At 35.9% G+C, this 20,535-nt stretch overlaps 1 protein-coding gene across 1 annotated transcript in view; it reads right to left on the bottom strand.

Annotated features, from left to right (window-relative positions):
- The window catches only part of TDRD5 (tudor domain containing 5), a 54,298-nt gene that overhangs the window by 9,757 nt on the left and 24,006 nt on the right, over window positions 1-20,535 (bottom strand). Inside the window, 4 exon segments of the mRNA XM_027868569.1 lie at window positions 13,855-14,001; window positions 17,394-17,576; window positions 19,318-19,332; window positions 19,721-19,864. Coding sequence (XP_027724370.1) covers window positions 13,855-14,001; window positions 17,394-17,576; window positions 19,318-19,332; window positions 19,721-19,864 — 489 coding nt within the window.

Below are 20,535 nucleotides of genomic sequence, written 5' to 3'. Positions count from 1 at the left end.
TTAACACTATGAGCAATTAAATTATATTCCACCTAACCTTCCTAAATATGTATGTGTAGTAACTGCTGCTTTAAAAACTCTCTTCCTAGACATAGGGTTATGTAGAATCCACCAATTATAGCTTATTTTACTGCACATTAATATAACTTTAAAGTAAGATTAGGCCCAATATTTTCTTTTCACAGAATGGGGACCATCCACCCCAACAATCAAGGTAATATTATAAAGTGCACAGGATTTAGGAGACCAAGTTGAAGTTTCTAATTTAGATTGGTTGGCTTAACTCCAGTATGACTAAGATTTTAGGTAAAAGGCTATGTACAAAAAAGTCTTAATTTTGGTGGTGGTGGTGGTGATGGTGATGGTGGTGGTGGTGGTGGTAGTAGTGGTAGTAGTAGCAGTAGCAGCAGCAGTAATAGTAGCAGTAATAGGTGTTTCCAGATATTACCAAGAAAAAACAGCAAGAGAATATCTGGAGTCAGAGGATTTGGGTTGAATCCGAGCTCTGCTACTTACTAGCTTGCAACCGTGGAGATGTTACTTCCCCTTTCTGAGCCTCAGTTCATCTGAAAATGAGGAGGACCCAACTCCTCTGACTCCAAATTCAAGTTTTCTTTATTTATTTTTAGTTTTCAACATTCACTCTTATAAGACTTTGAGTTATGAATTTTTCCCCCACCTTCCACTTCCCAAGATGGCATTCAATCTGATACAGTCTATACATGTACAATCACATTAACATATTAAACATTTCCACATTAGTCTTGTGAAAGAAGAATCAGAACAGAAGGGAAAAATCATGAGAAAGAAAAAGAGAAAATAGTATGCTTCAATCTACATTAGACTCCATATTTCTTTCTTTGGATAGCATTTTCTATCATGAGTCTTTTGAAATTGTCTTAGCTCCTTGCTGAGAAAACCTAAGTCTATCAAAGTTGGTCATCCCACAATGTTGTTGTTACTGTGTACAATGTTCTCCTGATTCTTCTCACTTCACTCAGTATCAGTTCATGTAAGTCTTTTTCAGGTTCTTCTGAAATCCACCTGTTCATAATTTCTTATGGAACAATAGTATTCCATTACATTCATATACCACAACTTGTTCGGCCATTCCCCAATTGATGGGCATCCCCTCAATTTCCAATTCTTGGGTACCACAAAAAGAGCTGCTATAAATTTTTGTACATGTGGGTCCTTTTCCTATTTTTATGATCTAGTAGTGGTATTGCTATTGATCAAAGGGTATGCACAATTTTATAGCCCTTTGGGCATAGCTCCAAATTGCTCTCCAGAATAGTTCAATCAGTTCACAACTCCACCAACAATGCATTAGTGTTCCAATTTTCCCACATCTTCTAAAACATTTATCATTTTCCTGTTCTGCCATGCTAGCCAATTTGACAGGTGTGGTATGGTATCTCAGATTTGTTTTAATTTGCATTTTTCTAATCCATAATGATTTAGAGCATTTTTTCATATGACTATAGATAGCTTTAGTTTCATCTGAAAACTGTCCATATCCTTTGACCATTAATCTATGGAGAATGACTTTTATTCTTATAAATTTGACTCAGTTCTCTGTATATTTTAGAAATGAGGTCTTCATCAGAGACAGTGGCTGTAAAAATTCTTTCCCAGTTTTGTTTCTCTTCTAATCTTGGTTGCATTGGCATTGCATGTGCAAAACCTTTTTAACTTAATGTAATCAAAATTATCCATTTTGCATTTCATAATATTCTCTATCTCTTATTTGGTCATAAATTTTTCTGTTCGTAGATCTGACAGGTAAAGTACTTCCTGCTTTCCTAATTTCCTAATTCCTTTTTCCTTTCTTGCTTATAGTATTGGCATTTATGGCTAAATCATGCACCCATTTTGACCTTTTCTTGGTATACGGTGTAAGATGGTGGTCTATGCCTAGTTTCTGCCATATAATTTTCCAGTTTTCCCAGTAGTTTTTGTCAAATAGTGAGTTTTTATCCCAGATGCTGGAGTCTCTGGGTTTATCAAACAATAAATTACTATAGTCGCTGACTACTGTGTCTTGTGTGCCTAACCTATTCCAGTGATCTTTCTTAGTCAGTACCAAGTAGTTTTGATGATGGCTGCTTTATAATACAATTTAGGATCTGGTATGGTTAGGCCACCTTCCCTTGCATCTCTTTTCATTAATTCCCTTGAAATTCTGGATGTTTTGTTCTTCCAGATGAATTTAATTATTTTTTTCTAGCTCTATAAAATAATTTTTTGGTATTTTGATTGGTATGGCACTAAATAAGTAAATTAATTTAGGTAGAATTGTCATTTTTATTCTATTAGCTCAACCTACCCATAAGCAATTGATATTTTTCCATTTATTTAGATCTGACTTTGAGTGAAAGTGTTTTGTAATTGTGTTCATATACTTCCTGGGTTTGTTTTGGCAGACAGACTCCCAAATATTTGATATCACCTACAGTTACTTTAAATGAAATTTCTCTATTTTTTGCTGCTAGGTTTTATTGGTAATATATAGAAATGCTGTGATTTACGTAGATTTATTTTATATCCTGTAACTTTGTTAAAGTTGTTAATTATTTTAATTAGTTTTTTTAGTTGATTGTCTAGGATTCTCTAAGTATATCATCATACATCTTCAAAGAGTGATAGTTTTGTTTCTTCATTGTCTATTCTAATTTTTTCCATTTTTTCCTTTTCTTACTGCTAAAGCTAACATTTCTAGTACAATACTGAATAACAGTGGTAATAATGGACGTGCTTCTAGATAATCCCCATTACATATAATGCTTGCTGATGGTTTTAGATAACGCTACTTGTCATTTTAAGAAAACCTCCATTTATTCCTATGCTCTCTAGCGTTTTTAATAGGAATAGGTGGTGTATTTTGTCAAAAGCTTTATCTGAATGTACTGAAATACTCAAATGATTTCTGCTACTTTTGTTGATGTGGTCAATTCTGCTGATGGTTTTCCTAATATTGAACCAGCCCTGCATTTCTGGTATAAATCCCACCTGGTCATACCATGTGTTAAGTTGCTGTAACCCCTTTGATAATATTTTATTTAAAAATTTGCATCAATATTCATTAGGGAAATTGGTCTATAATTTTCTGTTTTGTCTCTTCCCGGGTTATCAGCACCATATTTGTATCATAAAAAGAATCTGGTAGCACTCCTTCTTTGTCTATTTTTCCAAATAGTTTATATAGTATTGGAATTAATTGCTCTTTAAATGTTTGGTGGGATTCACTTGTAGATCCATCTGATCCCAGAGATTTTTTTCTTATGGAGTTCACTGATGGCTTGTTCAATTTCTTTTTCTGAAATAGGGTTATTTAAGCATTTTATTTTCTCTTCCATTAATCTGGGCAATTTATATTTTTGTAAATATTCATCCTTTTCACTTAGATTGTCAGATTTACTGACAGACAGTTGGGCAAAATTGCTCATTATTATATTAATTCCTCTTCATTGGTTGTGAATTTACCTTTTTATTTTTGATAATAGTAATTTGGTTTTCTTTCTTTAAATCAAATTAACCAAATGTTTCTCTATTTTGTTGGTTTTTTTTTCATAAAGCCAGCTTAGTTTTATTTATTAGTTCAATACTTTTCTTAATTTCAATTTTATTAATCTCTTCTTTGATTTTCGGAATTTCTAATTTGGAATTTAATTGGAGATTTTTAATTTTTTTTCTAGCTTTTTTAGTTGCATTAATCTTCTCTTTCTCTATTCTATTCATGTAAGCATTTAGAGATATAAAATTTCCCCTAAAAACTGCTGTGGCTGCATTCCATAAGTTTTGGTATGTTGTCCCATTATCGTCATTCTCTTTGATAAGTTATCGATTGCTTCTATGATGTTGTTTGACCCACTCATTCTTTAGGATTAGATTATTTAATTTCCAATTAATTTTTAGTCTACCTTTCCATGGCCCTTTATTACATGTAATTTTTATTATATCATGATCTGAAAAGGATGCATTTAATATTTCTGCCTTTCTGCATTGCGTTACGGTTTTTATGCCCTAGTACATGCTAAATTTTTGTGTAGGTGCCATGTACTGCTGAGAAAAAGTATATTCCTTTCTACCCCCATTCAATTTTCTCCAGAGGTCTCCCACACCTAACTTTTCTAATATTCTATTCACTTCCTTAACTTCTTTCTTGTTTATTTTGTGGTTAGATTTATCTAGTTTTGAGAGAGGGAGGTTGAGGTCTTCCACTAGTATAGTTTTGCTATCTATTTTTTCCTGTAACTCACTTAACTTCTCTAAGAATTTTGATGTTATATCACTTGCTGCATATAGGTTTAGTACTGATACTACTTCATTGCCTATATAGTACCTTTTAGCAGAATGTAGATTCCATCCTTACCTCTTTTAATTAGATCTGTTTTTGCTTTTGCTTTGTCTGAGATTAAGAATGCTACTCCCGCTTTTATTTTTTACTTCAGCTGAAGCATAATATATTCTGCTCCACCGTTTTACCTTTACTCTGTGTGTATCTCTCTGCTTCAAATGTGTTTCTTGTAAACAATATACTGTAGGATCGTAGTTTTTAATCTACTCTGACGTCCACTTCTATTTTATGGAAAAGTCCATCCCATTCACATTCATAGTTGTAATTACTGTGTCTTTCTCTCTATCTTATTTTCTCCCCCTTTATGCTTTTCTCATTCCTTTCATTCAGTCTGTAGGCTAATAGCTCCAGGAACAGTGCTGCCAACTCGGTCACTCCCAAAGCCTGTTCCTGGTTTGCTGGTGCAGGGGCTGTATTGCATGCCCTGTAGCCCTACACTGGACTGCTCTTCTCTCTTACCAGTTCTGACAGACCCCTCCCGCTGACCTTCTAAGTTGTCTCTGGTGTGTGTGGGCTGAGAAGACTGGAACCTGTCACTGCTGCTGGCAATTCCGTCCCCAGAAGCCTGCTCCAGCTTTGCTCAGGTCAGGTCAGAGCTGTGTACTGCATGCTGCACACTCCTTTCTCAGGCTGGTGCAACCAACCTTTCTTATTGACCTTCCAGGTTGTCTTAGGCTGGAAATCTGCCTCGATGTCTCTTTGTGGGTTCTGTGGGGAAAAGCTCAGAAAGTTCCTGCTTTCACTCTGTCATCTTGGCTCCGCCTTACTTTTCTCATTCCTTTCTCTACTCACCAGTGTTTTGCTTCTGGCCACCATCTCTCTCAATCTGCCTTCCCTTATATTGGCCCCCCCCAATTCCCTTTTCTTTCACCTACTACTTCTTCCCTCCTTTCTATCTACCCCCTCCTTTTTCTTTCCCCTTTCCCCTCCTACTTCCTATATGGTAAGATAAATTTCTATGCCCAACTGTGTGTGTATGTCATTCCCTCTCTGAGTCAAATCCAACGAGAGTAGGGTTCACACAATGCTCGCCTCCCTCCCTTCTTTCTCTTTACTGTAATAGGTCTTTGTGCCTCTTCATGTGATATAATTTACCCTTTTCTGCCTCCTCCTTTCCTCTTCTCCCAGTATAATCCTTCTGTTACCCCTTAATTTTTTTTATCATCACATCAAAGTCAACTTATACCCATACCCTCTCTGTCTACATATACCCCTTCTAAATGTCATAATAAACATACATTTCTCAAGAGTTACAAGTATCATCTTCCCATGTAGGGATGTAAACAGTTTAACCTTACTGAATAACATGTTTGTTTTTTTTTTCTTTCCTGTTTACCTTTTTATGCTTCTCTTGAGTCTTATATTTGAAGATCAAATTTTCTATTGAGCTCTGGTTTTTTTAACAGGAAAGTTTGTAAGTCCCCTATTTCATTATATGTCCATCTCCTCCCCTGAAAGATTATGCTCAGTTTTGCTGTGTTAATTGCTTCTTGGTTGTAATCCAAGCTCCTTTGCCTTCTGGAATATCATATTCTAAGCTCACCAATCCTTCAATGTAGAAGCTGCTAGCTCTTATGTAATCCTGACTGTGGTTCCACAATATTTAAATTGTTTCTTTCTAGCTGTTTGCAATATTTTCTCCTTGACCTGATAATTCTGGAATTTGGCTACAATATTCCTTGAAATTTTCATCTTGGGATCTCTTTCAGGAGGTGATTGGTGGATTCTTTCAAGACTATTTTACCCTCTGGTTCTAGGATATCATGGCAGTTTTCCTTGATAATTTCTTGAAAGATGCTCTCCAGGTTCTTTTTTTGATCATGGCTTTCAGGCAGACCAATACTTCTTAAAATTATCTCTCCTGGATCAATTTTCCAGTTGTTTTTCCAATGAGGTATTTTACATTTTTTTCTATTTTTCATTCTCTTGATTTTGTTTGACTGATTCTTGGTGTCTCATACCTTCCACCTACCCAACCCTACTTTTCAAGGAGTTGTTTTCTGCAGTGGATTTTTTTCCCATTGGCCAATTGTATTTTTTAAGGAATTCTTTTTTTCAATTTTTGTCCTTCCTTTTCCAAGCTATTGACTCTCTTCTGCATACCTCTCACTTCTTTTTCTGAGTTTTCTTCTACCTCTCTTATTTAACTTTTAAAATCCTTCTTGAGCTCTTCCATGAAGGCTTTTTGAGCTTGAGACCAATTCATATTCCCCTTTGAGGTTTCAGAAGCAGGTATATTGAAAATGTTGTCCTCTTCTAAGTTTATGTTTTGATCTTCCCTGACACTACAGTAATTATCAATGGTCAATGTTCATTTTTGCTTCTTATTCATTTTGTTTGCCTATTTCCTGGTTTTTAAAGCTGAGCTCTCCTGCTGCAGTAAAGGGGACACAGTCCCAAGCTTCTTGTGTTGGGGCCAGGAGCCTGGTCACTGGCTTTGTGTGCTGGGGCCTCAGGTGCTGGCAGCTGGAGGATGTAGGGGCCTGGCATCTTACCTGGTGCTGACCTGGGATCCCAGTGGTGGTGTCTGGTGTGTGCTGAGGCCAGCTGGGGTTTTTCTGTGTTTCCCCGGGGCTACACTGAAGTACGTGGAGGTCTAGCTGCTGGAGGATACCTGCCCACCTAGGGCTGCTCCAGAGCACAGGAAGGTTTGACCACTAGAGAATGCCTGCACACTGTGCTAAAAGCACGTGGTGGTCCTCTGAGCTAGAGTCTGCCAGTACTCCTGGCTAAAGCATTTTGGGGGGTTGGGAGGGGAGGCTAGTGTTGGCATTTGCCTGCTCCACCACACTAGGGCTCAGGATCTCCTGATGGTTTGCTGAGGTGGGGCTTGCTACTTACTTGCTGAGATGATTCCTGTCCTGGCATGCACTCCCCTTTTACCTGAAATGGATCTTTCTTGCTGATCCTCCAAACTTCCCAGGCTAAAAGACTGTTCCACCCCGTCTTTCCGCTGTTCCAGGATTTTTCCTGGGGTACTATTTTCTGGTTTTTCAGAGGTCAATATGAAAGAGTGACAGTGATTTACTGCTCACTCCACCATTTTGGCTTCTGTAAGTCAGAAAATTCAAGGTTTTTCTCACTGTACCAGGCAGACTATAGGGGAAAGGGGTGGGAAGAGTGTCTCCTTATCATTCTTCATATTGCTTCCTAGGTAGGAAGCAATAAAGCTCAAAGGAGGGCAAAGTTAATCAAAGGAATATTCTACTTGTTCCTGCCACAGTTAAAATTACTGGTTATTTATTTATTTGAACAAAAGAACAAATTTTCTCAAATCCAGCCTCAGACACTTGACACTTAATACTTACTGGCTGTGTGACCCTTGGCAAATCACTTAACCCACCTGCCTCACCAAAAAGCCAAAAAAAAAAAATTCCATTATGGCTTACCCAGAAATAAGGAAAACTCCATGAGCCACTGTTCCCACATATAAAGTTTATATTTCATAGTTGATCTTCTCTGTTTAAAGCTTCCATTTTCCTAGTTAAACCAAAAAATGTCTGGTAGAAGTGTTACAATTTTACTCATGTCATCAGGTAGGATAAAACAGAACATGAATAAATATCTAAGGAAGATTACCTGCTGATGAGGAATCAGACTACTGTATGCACAGTAAAATGTGAGCATCCTGGGCAGAGAAAAAAAAACTGATTTTATCCACAGTCTATTTTTCTGTGGTAGAAATAGGTTACTTTTTTTCTCCGAAAAAGCAGATTCTTTTTGAGGGGCTCACATCTTTTCAGCAATTAGAGGAACTCTACCTCTCCATTCCACTTTTTCATAGCTTTGTTTGGAAGTTTCTCCTTACAGCCCACCAAAATGCCTTTGTGCAACTCCTACTGTTTCTAGTTCCTCTTCCATATGACAGACCTTCCTATACCTGTCCTGTAACCCTCTTCCACAAGTTTAAAAAAATATATAAAAATAAAATCAGAATGGAAAAATTCAGAGCTGTCCACAAAGTCAAAAGGTGAGGAGGAAAAAACAGGCAGCAAGCTGGTTCTCTTGCTGACCCCTGCTCTAGAGGACAATATAACAAAAATGCAGACAAACAAGAGAAAAAGGCTGGTTCCCTCTGAACTAAAAAGTAAATTCAACAACCTTGTAAAAAATGGTTTCCAGATATCTGATCAAGACTCTGGTTGTGAAAGTTCTCTTTAATAGTTTTTGTTGTTCAGTTGTTTTTCAGTTGTGTCCAACTCTTCTTGACCCTATTTGGGGTTTTCTTGGCAAAGATAATGGAATGGTTGGCTCTTTCCTTCTCTAGCTCATTTTACAGATGAGGAAACTGAGGTGAACAGAGTTAAGTGACTTGCCCAGAGTCACAGAGCTAGCAAGGGTCTGAGGCCAGATTAGAATCCACGAAGATGAGTCTTCCTGACTGCAGGTCTGACACTGTATCTACTATGCCACCTACCTGCCCTTTGTAATAGTTAGATGTTCACAAAATTTTCCATCTTATTTGTGTAATAACTGATTTAATGGTTGTTATTTTATAAATTTAAAGCGAATATCTACAGTGTCTGTTAGGTGCAGGCCAGATGATTTTGCTGAAAAAATGTTTTCACTTAGTTTTTCAAAGATGAAACTTTCCCCTTTGCTTCATTATGTATCAAAAATTATGAGAGGGCATAGTAGCAGGGGCACTCAGATAAATGGAAGTAGTAGTAAAATAAAATCTACTAAAATAATTCAGTATTTCAACAAAGTTTAAAAAACAGAAAGAACACTCACATGTGCCAGTATTTTTCAGTACAGCGGGGAACAGTTCATCTGATCTCAGTAACATGAACTTGTCAATGGCAGATAGGTGCTCTCTAATCATCATTAAGATAACTCAAGAAATTATTAACTTATTCTGCTTTTGGCAGAACAAGAAAGCTACAAAAGTTGCCTAGATAACTGAAATCCCTATCACAATTATATCATGCTGACCTTTCAAGCTTGTGATATGTTTCCTAAACTCCTCTTTTTCCTCTTTCTGTCCAGGTCTATAGTATACTCCATCCAGTTCCAATATTACTTCTTTTTCTTCATCAAAACGCTCTCCTGGATTTCCTCACATAAGAAGATCTTATCATATAATATCCCCTACTCCCTCCTTCTATCTATGCTATTCCTTTCAAATAAACTATGTCATCATTCCAGACCACAATCCAATCATGGATCCCATCCTACTAAGTTTCAATTAAGATCTCTAACACATTGCTTGCTATTCATACTTTGTATACCTTTGTCTAGGCCATGCTAACTATTGCTAGCTCTCTTGTCCTTGTATCCTGTGAATTTCTGGGCATCTCCATTGCCATTCTTTTTTCCTAAGTTACAGCTTCACGCTATGACATCCTATTGAAGGGGATTTTCTCCCTTTTCCTTTTAAAGTTTAAGGTCCTTTTTATTAGATTTGCAAGATTCCAAAGTAAACATAGCTTTACTAGGCCTATTAGGTGAACTCCATCTCTGCTCCAGAGAGCTCTCACTCCTAAATTTTAAGCCAGATACAGTCCAAAAATGGACCAGAAATCAACCATATTCTTAATCTGCTAAGCTGACTTCTATTTCCCATTTGCCATTTTAATTATGACACAGCATACTCTTTTGGGGCTTCTCCTTGTTCTCAGAGAACAGGTAGAGCAAAGGAGAAACAGTATCTAAGATCACAGATTTTGGAAGGGGAAGGAATTGTCTAGACCAGTCTCTTCATTTTGCAGATGAGGAAAATGAAACCCAGAGAGGTTATGTAAATTGTCTATGGTCATACCTGACCATAGGTCAGCAGCTACCTGAGGCAGAATAAGGACCCAGGTCTTCTTGACTCCAAGTTCAGCATTCTTTCCCCTATACCTTCTCTCCTTTCCACCAAACCCACTCCAACACATCAGACTTTGCTTTTCTAACCAAGTAAAAGGTACCATAATCTATGGCTGAAGATGGAAAAGCTCAAAATAACAGCTCAATACAGCTCAATAAAATAGAGGTAAACCCATGCCATTCAAATAAAGGAAATTGTACACCCTAGAATACTGGTCATAACATGAAGTCAAATGTACATAGTGTGCCACAGCCATATGCATTTAGGGGCATTAAATGTTTATTTTAAATCATTTATTTTAAATTAAGAATTCTATTAACCTCCAAAAAACTGTGCTTTCAAAGATGAAAAATATAATTGATGAAAGCACAAACTGCAAAATATAAGCTATATAACTAAACACAGATTTTCTTTCCTGCTCCTATTACAGCAGTAAAGAACAGCAGCTAGTAATAGGTTTTTAAAAAATTAGTGGCAGGAAACAGAAAATTTATCTTAAAAAATAAAATTAGAACTTCTTCTCTCTACCACATAGACTGTAAGTACTTAAAGAATAAAAAATCCAGCTCTTCTCCTTCTTTTTCATCTTCCTATAGTATACATAGTGTTTCACATCATCTGTACTAAGATCACCTACCATACTGGATTTTGTTGCTCGTTAATCTTTGTCACAAGGGAGAATGTCATAGAGATAGAGGAAATTGTCCCTCTCTTAAATCCTCTCCCTCCTGAGTGTTGTACAAAGATAAAATGCATCAATAAAATTATTTTAAGTAAGTCAGTAGTGCTAAAATAAACAATTAGTGCCCCTAAATGCCTATGGTCATGGCACAGTATGTACATTTAACTTCATGTTATGACCAGAATGTATGATTTCCTTTACGTGAGGGGCATGGGGTACTTCTATTTTATTGAGCTGCAGGTTTAATTCACATAAATTTATGAAGAACAGTGAGGTAGGGAATGACAGGAGTTAGAAATACCAAAAGTAAAAGAAATGGGTTTCTAAAGTAATCTAAGAACATTCATTTCTCCCTAAAAAGATTTTTTCCTCTATAGTACCCCATAGCTGCAAAGTGTTTCACTAAGTAAAAGAAAAAGTTTATTACATGCTTGAAATTTTAAAAACCAAAATTTAGTCCCTCAAATACATTCATGAATAAATTGCTGTGTATTCCACCAATATTTAAGAAGTATCCAGCATGTTTAAGGTATTACCCCAGGTATTGTTGGGGGATATAAAGTTGAATAAGACATGGTCTCTATCCTTAAGAATCTTACATCTAGTAAAAGAAGTTCCTACTGTGCGTAATGCACTGGGATAAGCACCGGGGAATAGGTGGCTCAGAAAAGCTGTGACCTACATTCTCATGGAGCTCACTACTTCCTGGCACATAAACACTCACAGCACAAAGCAGAATATGACAAGTACCAAGAGACAGTCACCCCATGATTTGTTGTTCAAAAATAGGTTATGTCAAATAATTCTGCAGAAAGGAACAGTTTTGCAAGTGGATGATACCTTCCCAAGCAAGAAATGGCTCTAAGGGAGACAAGCTGATTCTGAGTGGCTCATGTACCAGGTAGAGCTCAGCAGAGCTGAGATGGCCAGGGTGCGTGGGATGCTGGGCAAACTGGAGAGAGGAAGATAGATGCCAGAAGTAAAGCTGAGTAGAATGGTTCCAGGTAGAGTTGGTCCAATCTCGGCAGACTGGCCAAAGAAAGTTGGGCTTTGTAGTATTAAGATAGGATTTGGTAATCTTATTAATAATGGTACATTGTGTAGGGCAACATTACACAGTGTATAGCTATTTAAAATAATACATAGCTGCTATCTTTGAGAAAGTAAAGTACAGAGTTATTAATGTAATGGATACAGCTACCCACACTAACGATAAATACACGAGCCTAAACACATATAAACACAAAGACTGTCTATACATAATCCTCGACCTTCTTCAATAATCCATAATCCTACCTTCCTTGTTACTGTAAAGGGCAACACCACCCTCCCAGTGCCTTGGGCTCACAACCTAGGAGTCATTCCAAATTCCTCTTTAAAGATCTCTCACCTCCCACATCCAAGCTGTTGCCAAGGCCTATTGATTTCACCTTTGCAGCATCTCTCAAGTATGCCTCCTTCTTTCTTCTCACATTGCCACCACTCTTGTGCAGGCTTTCATCAGCTCACACATGGACTACTGCAATAGCCTGCTGGAGGGTATGCCTGTCTCAAGTCTCCCCTCTCCAATCCATCCTCCCTTCAGCTACCAAAGTGATTTTCCTAAAGCCCAGGTCAGGTCTGACCATCTCATCCCTCTACTCAATAAACTCCAGTGACTCCCTATCCCCTCCATGAGTAAAAACAAAATGCTCTGCTTCCCATTCAGACCCGTTCATAACAAGTCCCGTCCTACCTTTCCAGTCTTCTTACACCGTATTACCCAACATGTCCTCTTATATCCAGTGATATAGGCCTCCTGGCTGTTCTGTCAACAAGACTCTCCATTTCTTGGCTCTGAACATTTTCTCTGGCTGTCCCCTATGCCTGGAACACTCCCTCTTCATCTCTACCTACTGGCTTCCTTGAGTCCCACCTTTAATAGGAAGCCTTTATCAATCTCTCTTAATTCCAGTGCTTTCTTTCTCGTTTCCTATTTATCCTGTATAGTTTGTACATATTTGTCTGTTTGTTGTCTCCTATTAGACTGTAAGCTCTTTGAAGGCAGGGGTTGTCTTTGACCTCTTTTTTTGTATCTCAGCATTTAGCACAGCTCAGCACATAGTAAGTGATTAATAAATGTCTGTTGACTGTTATCTTTTTTAAAAATGGGACCTAATTGTTTCACTATAGACTTCTGCTTCTGATGAAACCTTTGGTAATCCATACATAATATACCACTATAAAACCATATAATCAGCCCAATAAATATGTCTGTTTTGCTCTAAAACTGTGTTGTCAAGCAACCTATATTTCTGAAGCAGTCTGTCATATATGGTAGACTATGATTCTGTTTTCATTGATTTCATCTCATGAATTGGTCTTACTTAAGAAATACTTTAATCATAAGAAATCTATCCTTCCTAAATCTTACAGTTAACAAGTTATTTTGACTTTAATCCTCTGGTCCAATATGACAAAGCACTATGGTAGCAGTATTCCTTATAAACCATCATTAATCACAAACACTTTACAACTGCTTTTAAGATGACCCTGATATATCTGAAAAATATCAATCAGTTGTGCTTTACACCAAGGTTAGTGCCCGCCACCAAGGCATGATGAGAGAAACTAAATAATGTCACAAGCCAGAGACAGTTGTACAAGCTGAATATTTTCATAGGGCTGGGAAAAGTGGGGGAAAACCATTCTTTTTTCCCAGAAGTATTTAAATCTGATTTTTTGAGGATTTCTCTAATTCCAAGAATGGGTTGTCCTTCAAAGAGACTGTCAGCTATATTTAATTTATGCAATGGTTTAAAAACCTATACAATTAAAACCATAAAACTATCAAGTTCAACTGCAGTAAGTTATATGTGAAATCAAATTTACATTTTCCGTATTAACATTTCCTCTATCAACTGCAGGAAGAGGGAAGATCTAGCAAGAATTTTATTTGTAAAAAAATTCAAAGTGTTCCACAAGCTGATATGCAAACCTGTCACAATACCAGGGATTTACCTTGTGGTTCTTGGCTGTGTCAGTGATAGCTTCCTGAGCACCCTGTTCCTGGAATTCTGATGTTTTAAGTTCAATCTTCATATCATTCTCTGACTCTGAATTCTGCCACGCAGCATTCCATAGTTCTTCAGCAGCAGAACACCATCCCTACATGGAAAAAAGTAATTGTAGGCAAAATAAGGTCAAGTATCAGCTTAATCAGGAAGGTGAATATCTTTTAAGTAAAAAACAAACAAAAAAGCTGTATATCTTAAGTAAAATAATAAATTGTCATGACAGGCATAGAAAACCCAGCTTATGATAGGAAGTTATTTCTCCTTTCTGACAGCTATGCTACCCATTACTCCAATCCTTAGAATGTTATATTCAAATTGATTAAAAACTCCCAACCTTGCTAAAAATCACTTAAGAGAAAATTCAGCAATTTGATTGTAACTCCCTAGATACAAATATATCAACATTTCCTGGTTCAAATACAACTCATTTCTATTGAGTTTGTTTACAGGTTCAAGCCAGCTAACTGAAATACTTGAATCACAGAAGAGTGAATGCAACTCTTGAAACAGATTTTTTCAATTTTATGTAACTTTTATAGTTTGACTATCATTATCAGCTGTCTCATAAAGGGCAAAAAAAAAAAAAAAATGGAGGTCTTTTAAGGACTTTTCTCCATGGCTATATACCAGAGAGAAATTTAAAAAAAAAACTTCTAAAAAGAAAAATAGGCTAAATGTCTGTAAATATTTGCAACAGACAGGACAACGGAAAGTAGTAAAAAATGAAATCACTTTATAAGGTACCTGTAATCTAAACAAAGGTCTTCTTAATGCAAATAAGCCCACAATAATCCCCACTCACTCCACCACCAGTTTTTTTATTTTAATTTTTAAAAATTGATTGTTAAATATTTCAGTTACATGTTAAAAGTATTTTCACATTAACTCTTAAAAATTTTGAATTCCAAGTTCTCTCCCCCCCCCTTTTGGGAAGGCAAACAATTTGATATGTATAACACATCTCAAGTCATGTAAAACATATTTCCATATCAATCATGTTGAAAAAGAAAACACAAACAAAATCAAATGAAGAAAATGAAAAAAAGTATGCTTCACTCCGAATTCAAAGTTCATTAGTTCTCTCTCCGGAAGTGGAAAGCATCTTTCATCATGGGTCTTTTAGATTTATTTTAGTTCACTGTCTCGATCAGGATAGCTGTCTTTCAGAGTTGATCTTTCTTACGGTATTGCTGTTACTGGGTATAATGTTCTACTGGTTCTGCTCACTTTACTTTGCATGAGTTTATATAAATCTTCCCAGGTTCTTCTGAAACTATCCTGCTTGTCATTTCTTAATATCACAACAGTATCCCATCATAATTATATACCACAACTTATTCAACCATAACCCAACTGATGCACATCCCCTCAATCTCCAAAGCAAAAATTTTAAAATAAAAAAACTAGCAAGGAGATTATAGCAATATATTACAGAGATCATATACACTATGACCAGGTAAGATTTATACCAGAATTCAGGGCTGGTTCAATATTAGAAAAACTATCAGCATAACTGACCACATCAACAACAATAACAACCAAAAATATATGCTTATCTCAACAGATGCAAAAAAAACCTTTGACAAAATACAGTACCCATTCCTATTAAAAACATTAGAAAGAATAGGAACAAATGGAGCCTTTCTTAAAATAAGCAGTATCTATCTAAAACCAAGAACAAGCATTATCTGTAATAGGGATAAACTTGAAGCCTTCCTAATAATCAAGGGTGAAACAAGTACGTCCATTACTACCACTATTATTTAATACTGTACTAGAATTGCTAGCTATAGCAATAAAAGAAAAAAAATCAAAGCAATTAGAATAGGCAATGAGGAAACAATACTCACTCTTTGCGGATGGTATGATTGGCATACTTAGAAAATCCTAGAGAATCAACTAAAAAACTAGTTGAAACAATTAACAACTTCAGCAAAGTTGCAGGACATAAAATAAACCCATATAAATCATCAGTATTTCTATATACTACAAACAAAACCTCGCAGCCAGATAGGAAAAGAAATTCCATTTAAAATAACGGAAGACAACATAAAATACTTGGGGAGTCTCCATGCTAAGACAAACCCAGAGATTATATAAACACGATTACAAAACATTTTTCACAGAAATAAAGACAGATCTAAATAATTAGTTAAATGTTATTTGCTCATGGGTAGGCCGAGCCAATAAAATAAAAATCACAATTCTACCTAAATTAGTTTACTTACTCAGTACCATGTCAATCAAACAACCAAAGAATTATTTTATAGAGCTAGAAAAAATAATAAAATTCATTTGAAAGAACCAAAGGTCAAGAACATTAAAGGGAATCAACTAAAATAAAAGTGAAGCAAAGTGGCCTAGCAGTTCCAGATTTCAAATTCTATCACAAAGTAGTAATCAAAACAATCTGGCACTGGCTAAGAAATAGGGTGGTCGATCAGTGGAACAGATTCACACAGTAGTAAATAACTGTAGTAATCTAGGGTTTGATAACCCCAAAGATCCAAGGTTTTGGGGTAAAGAACTCACCATCTTGACAAAAATTTCTGGGAAATCTAGAAAGCAGTTTAGCAGAAAGCAGGCATAGATCAACATCCCACATCATATACTAAGTTACTGTTAAAATGGATAAATGATTTAGTCATAAAGGGTGATACCATAAGTAAATTAGGGGAGCACAAAAAAATGTACCTGTCATATCTATGGATTAAGGGAAGAATTTATGACCAAAAAAGACAGGAGGGGATCATGGGAAGTGAAATAGATAATTTTGATTACATGAACTTAAAAAGCTTTTTCACAAACAAAATTAATGCAGCCAAAATTAGAAGGAAAACAGGAAACTGGGGGAAAAAATTCACAGTGAGTTTCTCTAATCAAGGCCCCATTTCTCAAATATATAGGGAACTGAACCAAATTTATAAAAATAAGAGCCACTTCCCAGTCAATAAATGGTCAAAGTATATGAACAGGCAGTTTTCAGGAGAAGAAATCAAAGCTATCAATAGTCATATGAAAAAGTGCTCTAAATCACTACTGGTTAGAGAAATGCAAATTAAAAGAACTCTGAGAGCACCTCATACATATCAGATTAGCTAACAAGAAACAAAAAAAAAATGACAAAGGCTGCAGAAAATGTGGAAAAACCGAGACACTAATTCACTTTCTGGTAGAACTGTGAACTAGTCCAACTATTCTGGAGAACAACTTGGAACTACGCCCAAAAGTCTGTAAAACTCCGCATACCCTTTGCCCAGCAATACCACTACTAGGTCTGTAACCCAAAAAGATCAAAGTAAAAAAGAAAAAGGATCTATTTGTACAAAAATATTTATTGCTGACATAAATCGAATTCATTACAGGGTCTTCTGAATTTAGATTGATAAGTATATGTGAATCCTATGATCTACAAGACCTCATGATTAAATTTAAATAGCTATCTCTCTGTAGAGATGTTTCCTTTCCTCCTGAAGTTCTAACCTTCTGCAGTGATTCTTTGCATGGCTGACACTGCTTCCTTCCATCAAGTCCTGATGTAAATAAAAGTGAGGCATTCCCATTTCTCTTCTCTCTGTCAGTCTGCAGAGGCAACCAGTTTTCATCCCAAACATCATCACCTATAGACACTGATTCAAGGTACGGCATCTCAATAGGATACTCTAGCTGAAAAGGAATTAAAGAGAAAGAAATAAAAACCGACTACGATTTACTTTTCCTTTTAAGTCCCACTTAAGTCTGTATTGTTTCAAGACTTTCTTAATCACCATTTTTTGTTTCATTTTGTTTAACTTTAACCAAAAGCTGTGCATAAGCCTTTCCATAAGGCACCAAGGAATACAGCAGGGTTGTATCATACTAACTCATCTTGATTCTCCTAAACCAGTTCTAAAGATTCAGTAATTCATGCTACTGGGGGTTATCCTGAGATATTATAAGTAATCACTTTACACAGTTGTTTCTCATTTTATTCCCCTTCAACTAACACTGTATTAAACTGTTCCGTTTCTTTAAAAACTCCCTTTGTCTCCAACCTTTTTTTTTTCCAGTTCTGTGAGGTCTGGATAGATACCTCTTGGTTTTCTTTACAATCCTCATCTTGGGCTTCTGATGAAACTATGTCTGAACCCAGAAATGGCAGCTCAGCTTCAGGTTCCAGGTGGTTGACAGACTTTGGGTCACCAATACTTCTCTAGCAGACATGAAAGAAAAGCAATTTCATATTTTTTCCATACCTGCTCACCCCACGGGCCACATTTATTTTAAAAAATATGAAATAAGATAAAATAAGAAGCCCACAGAATGCCCCAAACTGGAAAACTACTGCAGTGGAACAAATACTGTTTTTTCTTACTTTAATCTCTGCCATCAGCTACAATAAATCAACATGGACTGGGAACTATAAATTGTTATCAGGTGAATCTCTAAATGAATCAAAGGTGGAGAGAGAAATCATATTCATCCATATCTTAGATATAGTTTATAGCAAACTTGAAATTTTGGAAGGGAAGTTGAGACACAACAAAGAAGACATGCTTCTGAACCACATCATTTTACTTGCTGCGCTAGGAGTCACAGAATTAGGCACTGCTAATTTTATATACACATAGATATATATACACACATATAAAAGTTTTTTAAAACTATATGTAAAGGAAGTTTACAGTCTCATACAACATAAATACATATACATGTATATACAAATTCATATGTGCATATATATTCACATATATTACTACAGGTAACAGAATATAGTCTTGTATAATTATCTTCTCTTTCTTTATATCCTTTAATTCACAGTAATAAAAGAAACTGTTTTTTAAAAAGGAATAAAATAAATTAGACACTGATGCCTTATATTCACATCAATAGAAATGATAACATCAATTTTGTGCAATTTTACGGCTGTTAAAACTATGAGGCAAAGAAATAAAGTCCTTCTGATTCAATATTAAAGCAACAAAGCTAAACAATTCAGTTTTCAGAAAACATAAGAGCCCAAACATTAATTCTGACAGAAAATCGAAATAAAAAAATTAAAATTTGCTTTCAGAAAATGTGGAGGTAAATTTTCATATAAATGCCAATTTAAAGTTTTTCAAAGCATGTGGTCAAAATAGCCCTTTTCTTTTTCTTTCTACCAATCAATAAAGTTAATTACACAGATAATCTACATTATTCTCTTTAAAAAAAAACACCAAAAGTTACAAGTATTTTGTCAGCACATGCAGATATTTTTATGATACATTCAAAGAGGGAAAAAAAAGCCTTGCAAAGGTTCAAAAAATATATTTTGGACCACAAAATTAGATAAACAATTGTAAAGCCAGCACTGAAAGGGTTTTAAACTAAGGCTCACAAGTGATTTCCTTAGGTCACAAAGTTATTTAAGTTACAGAATTGGAACTAAAACCTAGGTCTCCTAACTCTCAGTACAGTACATACTATTCTACTTTGGTAGCAAGACTTTCTTGTGTGGAATGAGAATGGGAGTAAGGTTTACTTACTTAAGCTTACAGGGAGTAATCTCTAGTTTGTATAATAGATACTATGACTACAGTAACTATAAAAGAAAAGAGTACTGGGTAGAAACCACTAGAGCCTAAGGTTTTCTGAAAAAGTGATGTGAGCTGGATCTCAGAGGAAGCATAATATTGAACTGGTGGAAGAGAAAAAAAAGAATTTTGCAAAGGTAAGGGGGAGAGCAGGATCGTGAATGAAGACAGTAGCTACACTAGAACAAAAGGTTCATGTAGATGTGTTGTTTGAAATAAGGTATTTTTTTTTTTAAAGCTTCCTACCGGAGGTACAAATTCATTTTCTGGGCTTGTTATTTCTTGGTCTTCATTAAAATAATGCTGATGGGAAGGAAGATCCAGTTCTGTCAAACCAGGTTCTTCAGGCCTTGGACTGCATTTCGTGTACAAGGCTAAGGGGTTGAGCTCTCTGAAACCCTAGGATTTAAACACAAAGAAACACTAAATTAGTCAAGTAAACAAATTACAATTCAAGTAGAAAAATAAATTTAATAGACCTCATACTTTTCAAGCTACAGAATATTGGGCTACTAGAATCTCTTTGCTGATTTAAGGGATTTCTCAATGGCATAATTTCCTAACTATTAATTTAAATGCCAATTTAAAATCAACTCTTAAGAAATAGGAAGTTATAGATTAGAGAGTAAAATTAGCATGAGAAACAACACATTAAGTCAAGTTTTTTACTTCAGGTCACAATATCTGAGGTCCATGGGAAGGGAATAAATATTTATATAGCTCCTACTATGTGCCAGGCACTGTGCTAAGAGATTAACAAATATCATCTCAGTGATCCCTCCAACAACCCAAGGAGATACATGCTGTTAACAGCCACATTTTACAGTTGAAGAAACTGAGACAAACAGAGGTGAAGTGACCTGCCCCAGAGTTATGCAGCTAATGTCTATGGCTGGATTTGAATTCAAGTCTTCCTGACTTCAGGCCCAGTGCTGTATCCATTCCATCCACTGTGCCACCTAGATTGTCATTAGTTGAAAATCTGCACTTAAGCAAGGCAGAAATTTCACTGCTGCATCTAAGGTAAAGTTTACAAAGTAACCTTCTGGATTGAGTCTTTTAATTACTCT

Source organism: Vombatus ursinus, unplaced genomic scaffold (genome assembly GCF_900497805.2).
Source record: "Vombatus ursinus unplaced genomic scaffold, bare-nosed wombat genome assembly UNPS02014789.1, whole genome shotgun sequence".
Classification (NCBI taxonomy): domain Eukaryota; kingdom Metazoa; phylum Chordata; class Mammalia; order Diprotodontia; family Vombatidae; genus Vombatus; species Vombatus ursinus.
The sequence above is the reverse complement of the archived record's forward strand: the minus strand, read 5'-3'. Positions and strand labels throughout refer to the sequence as shown.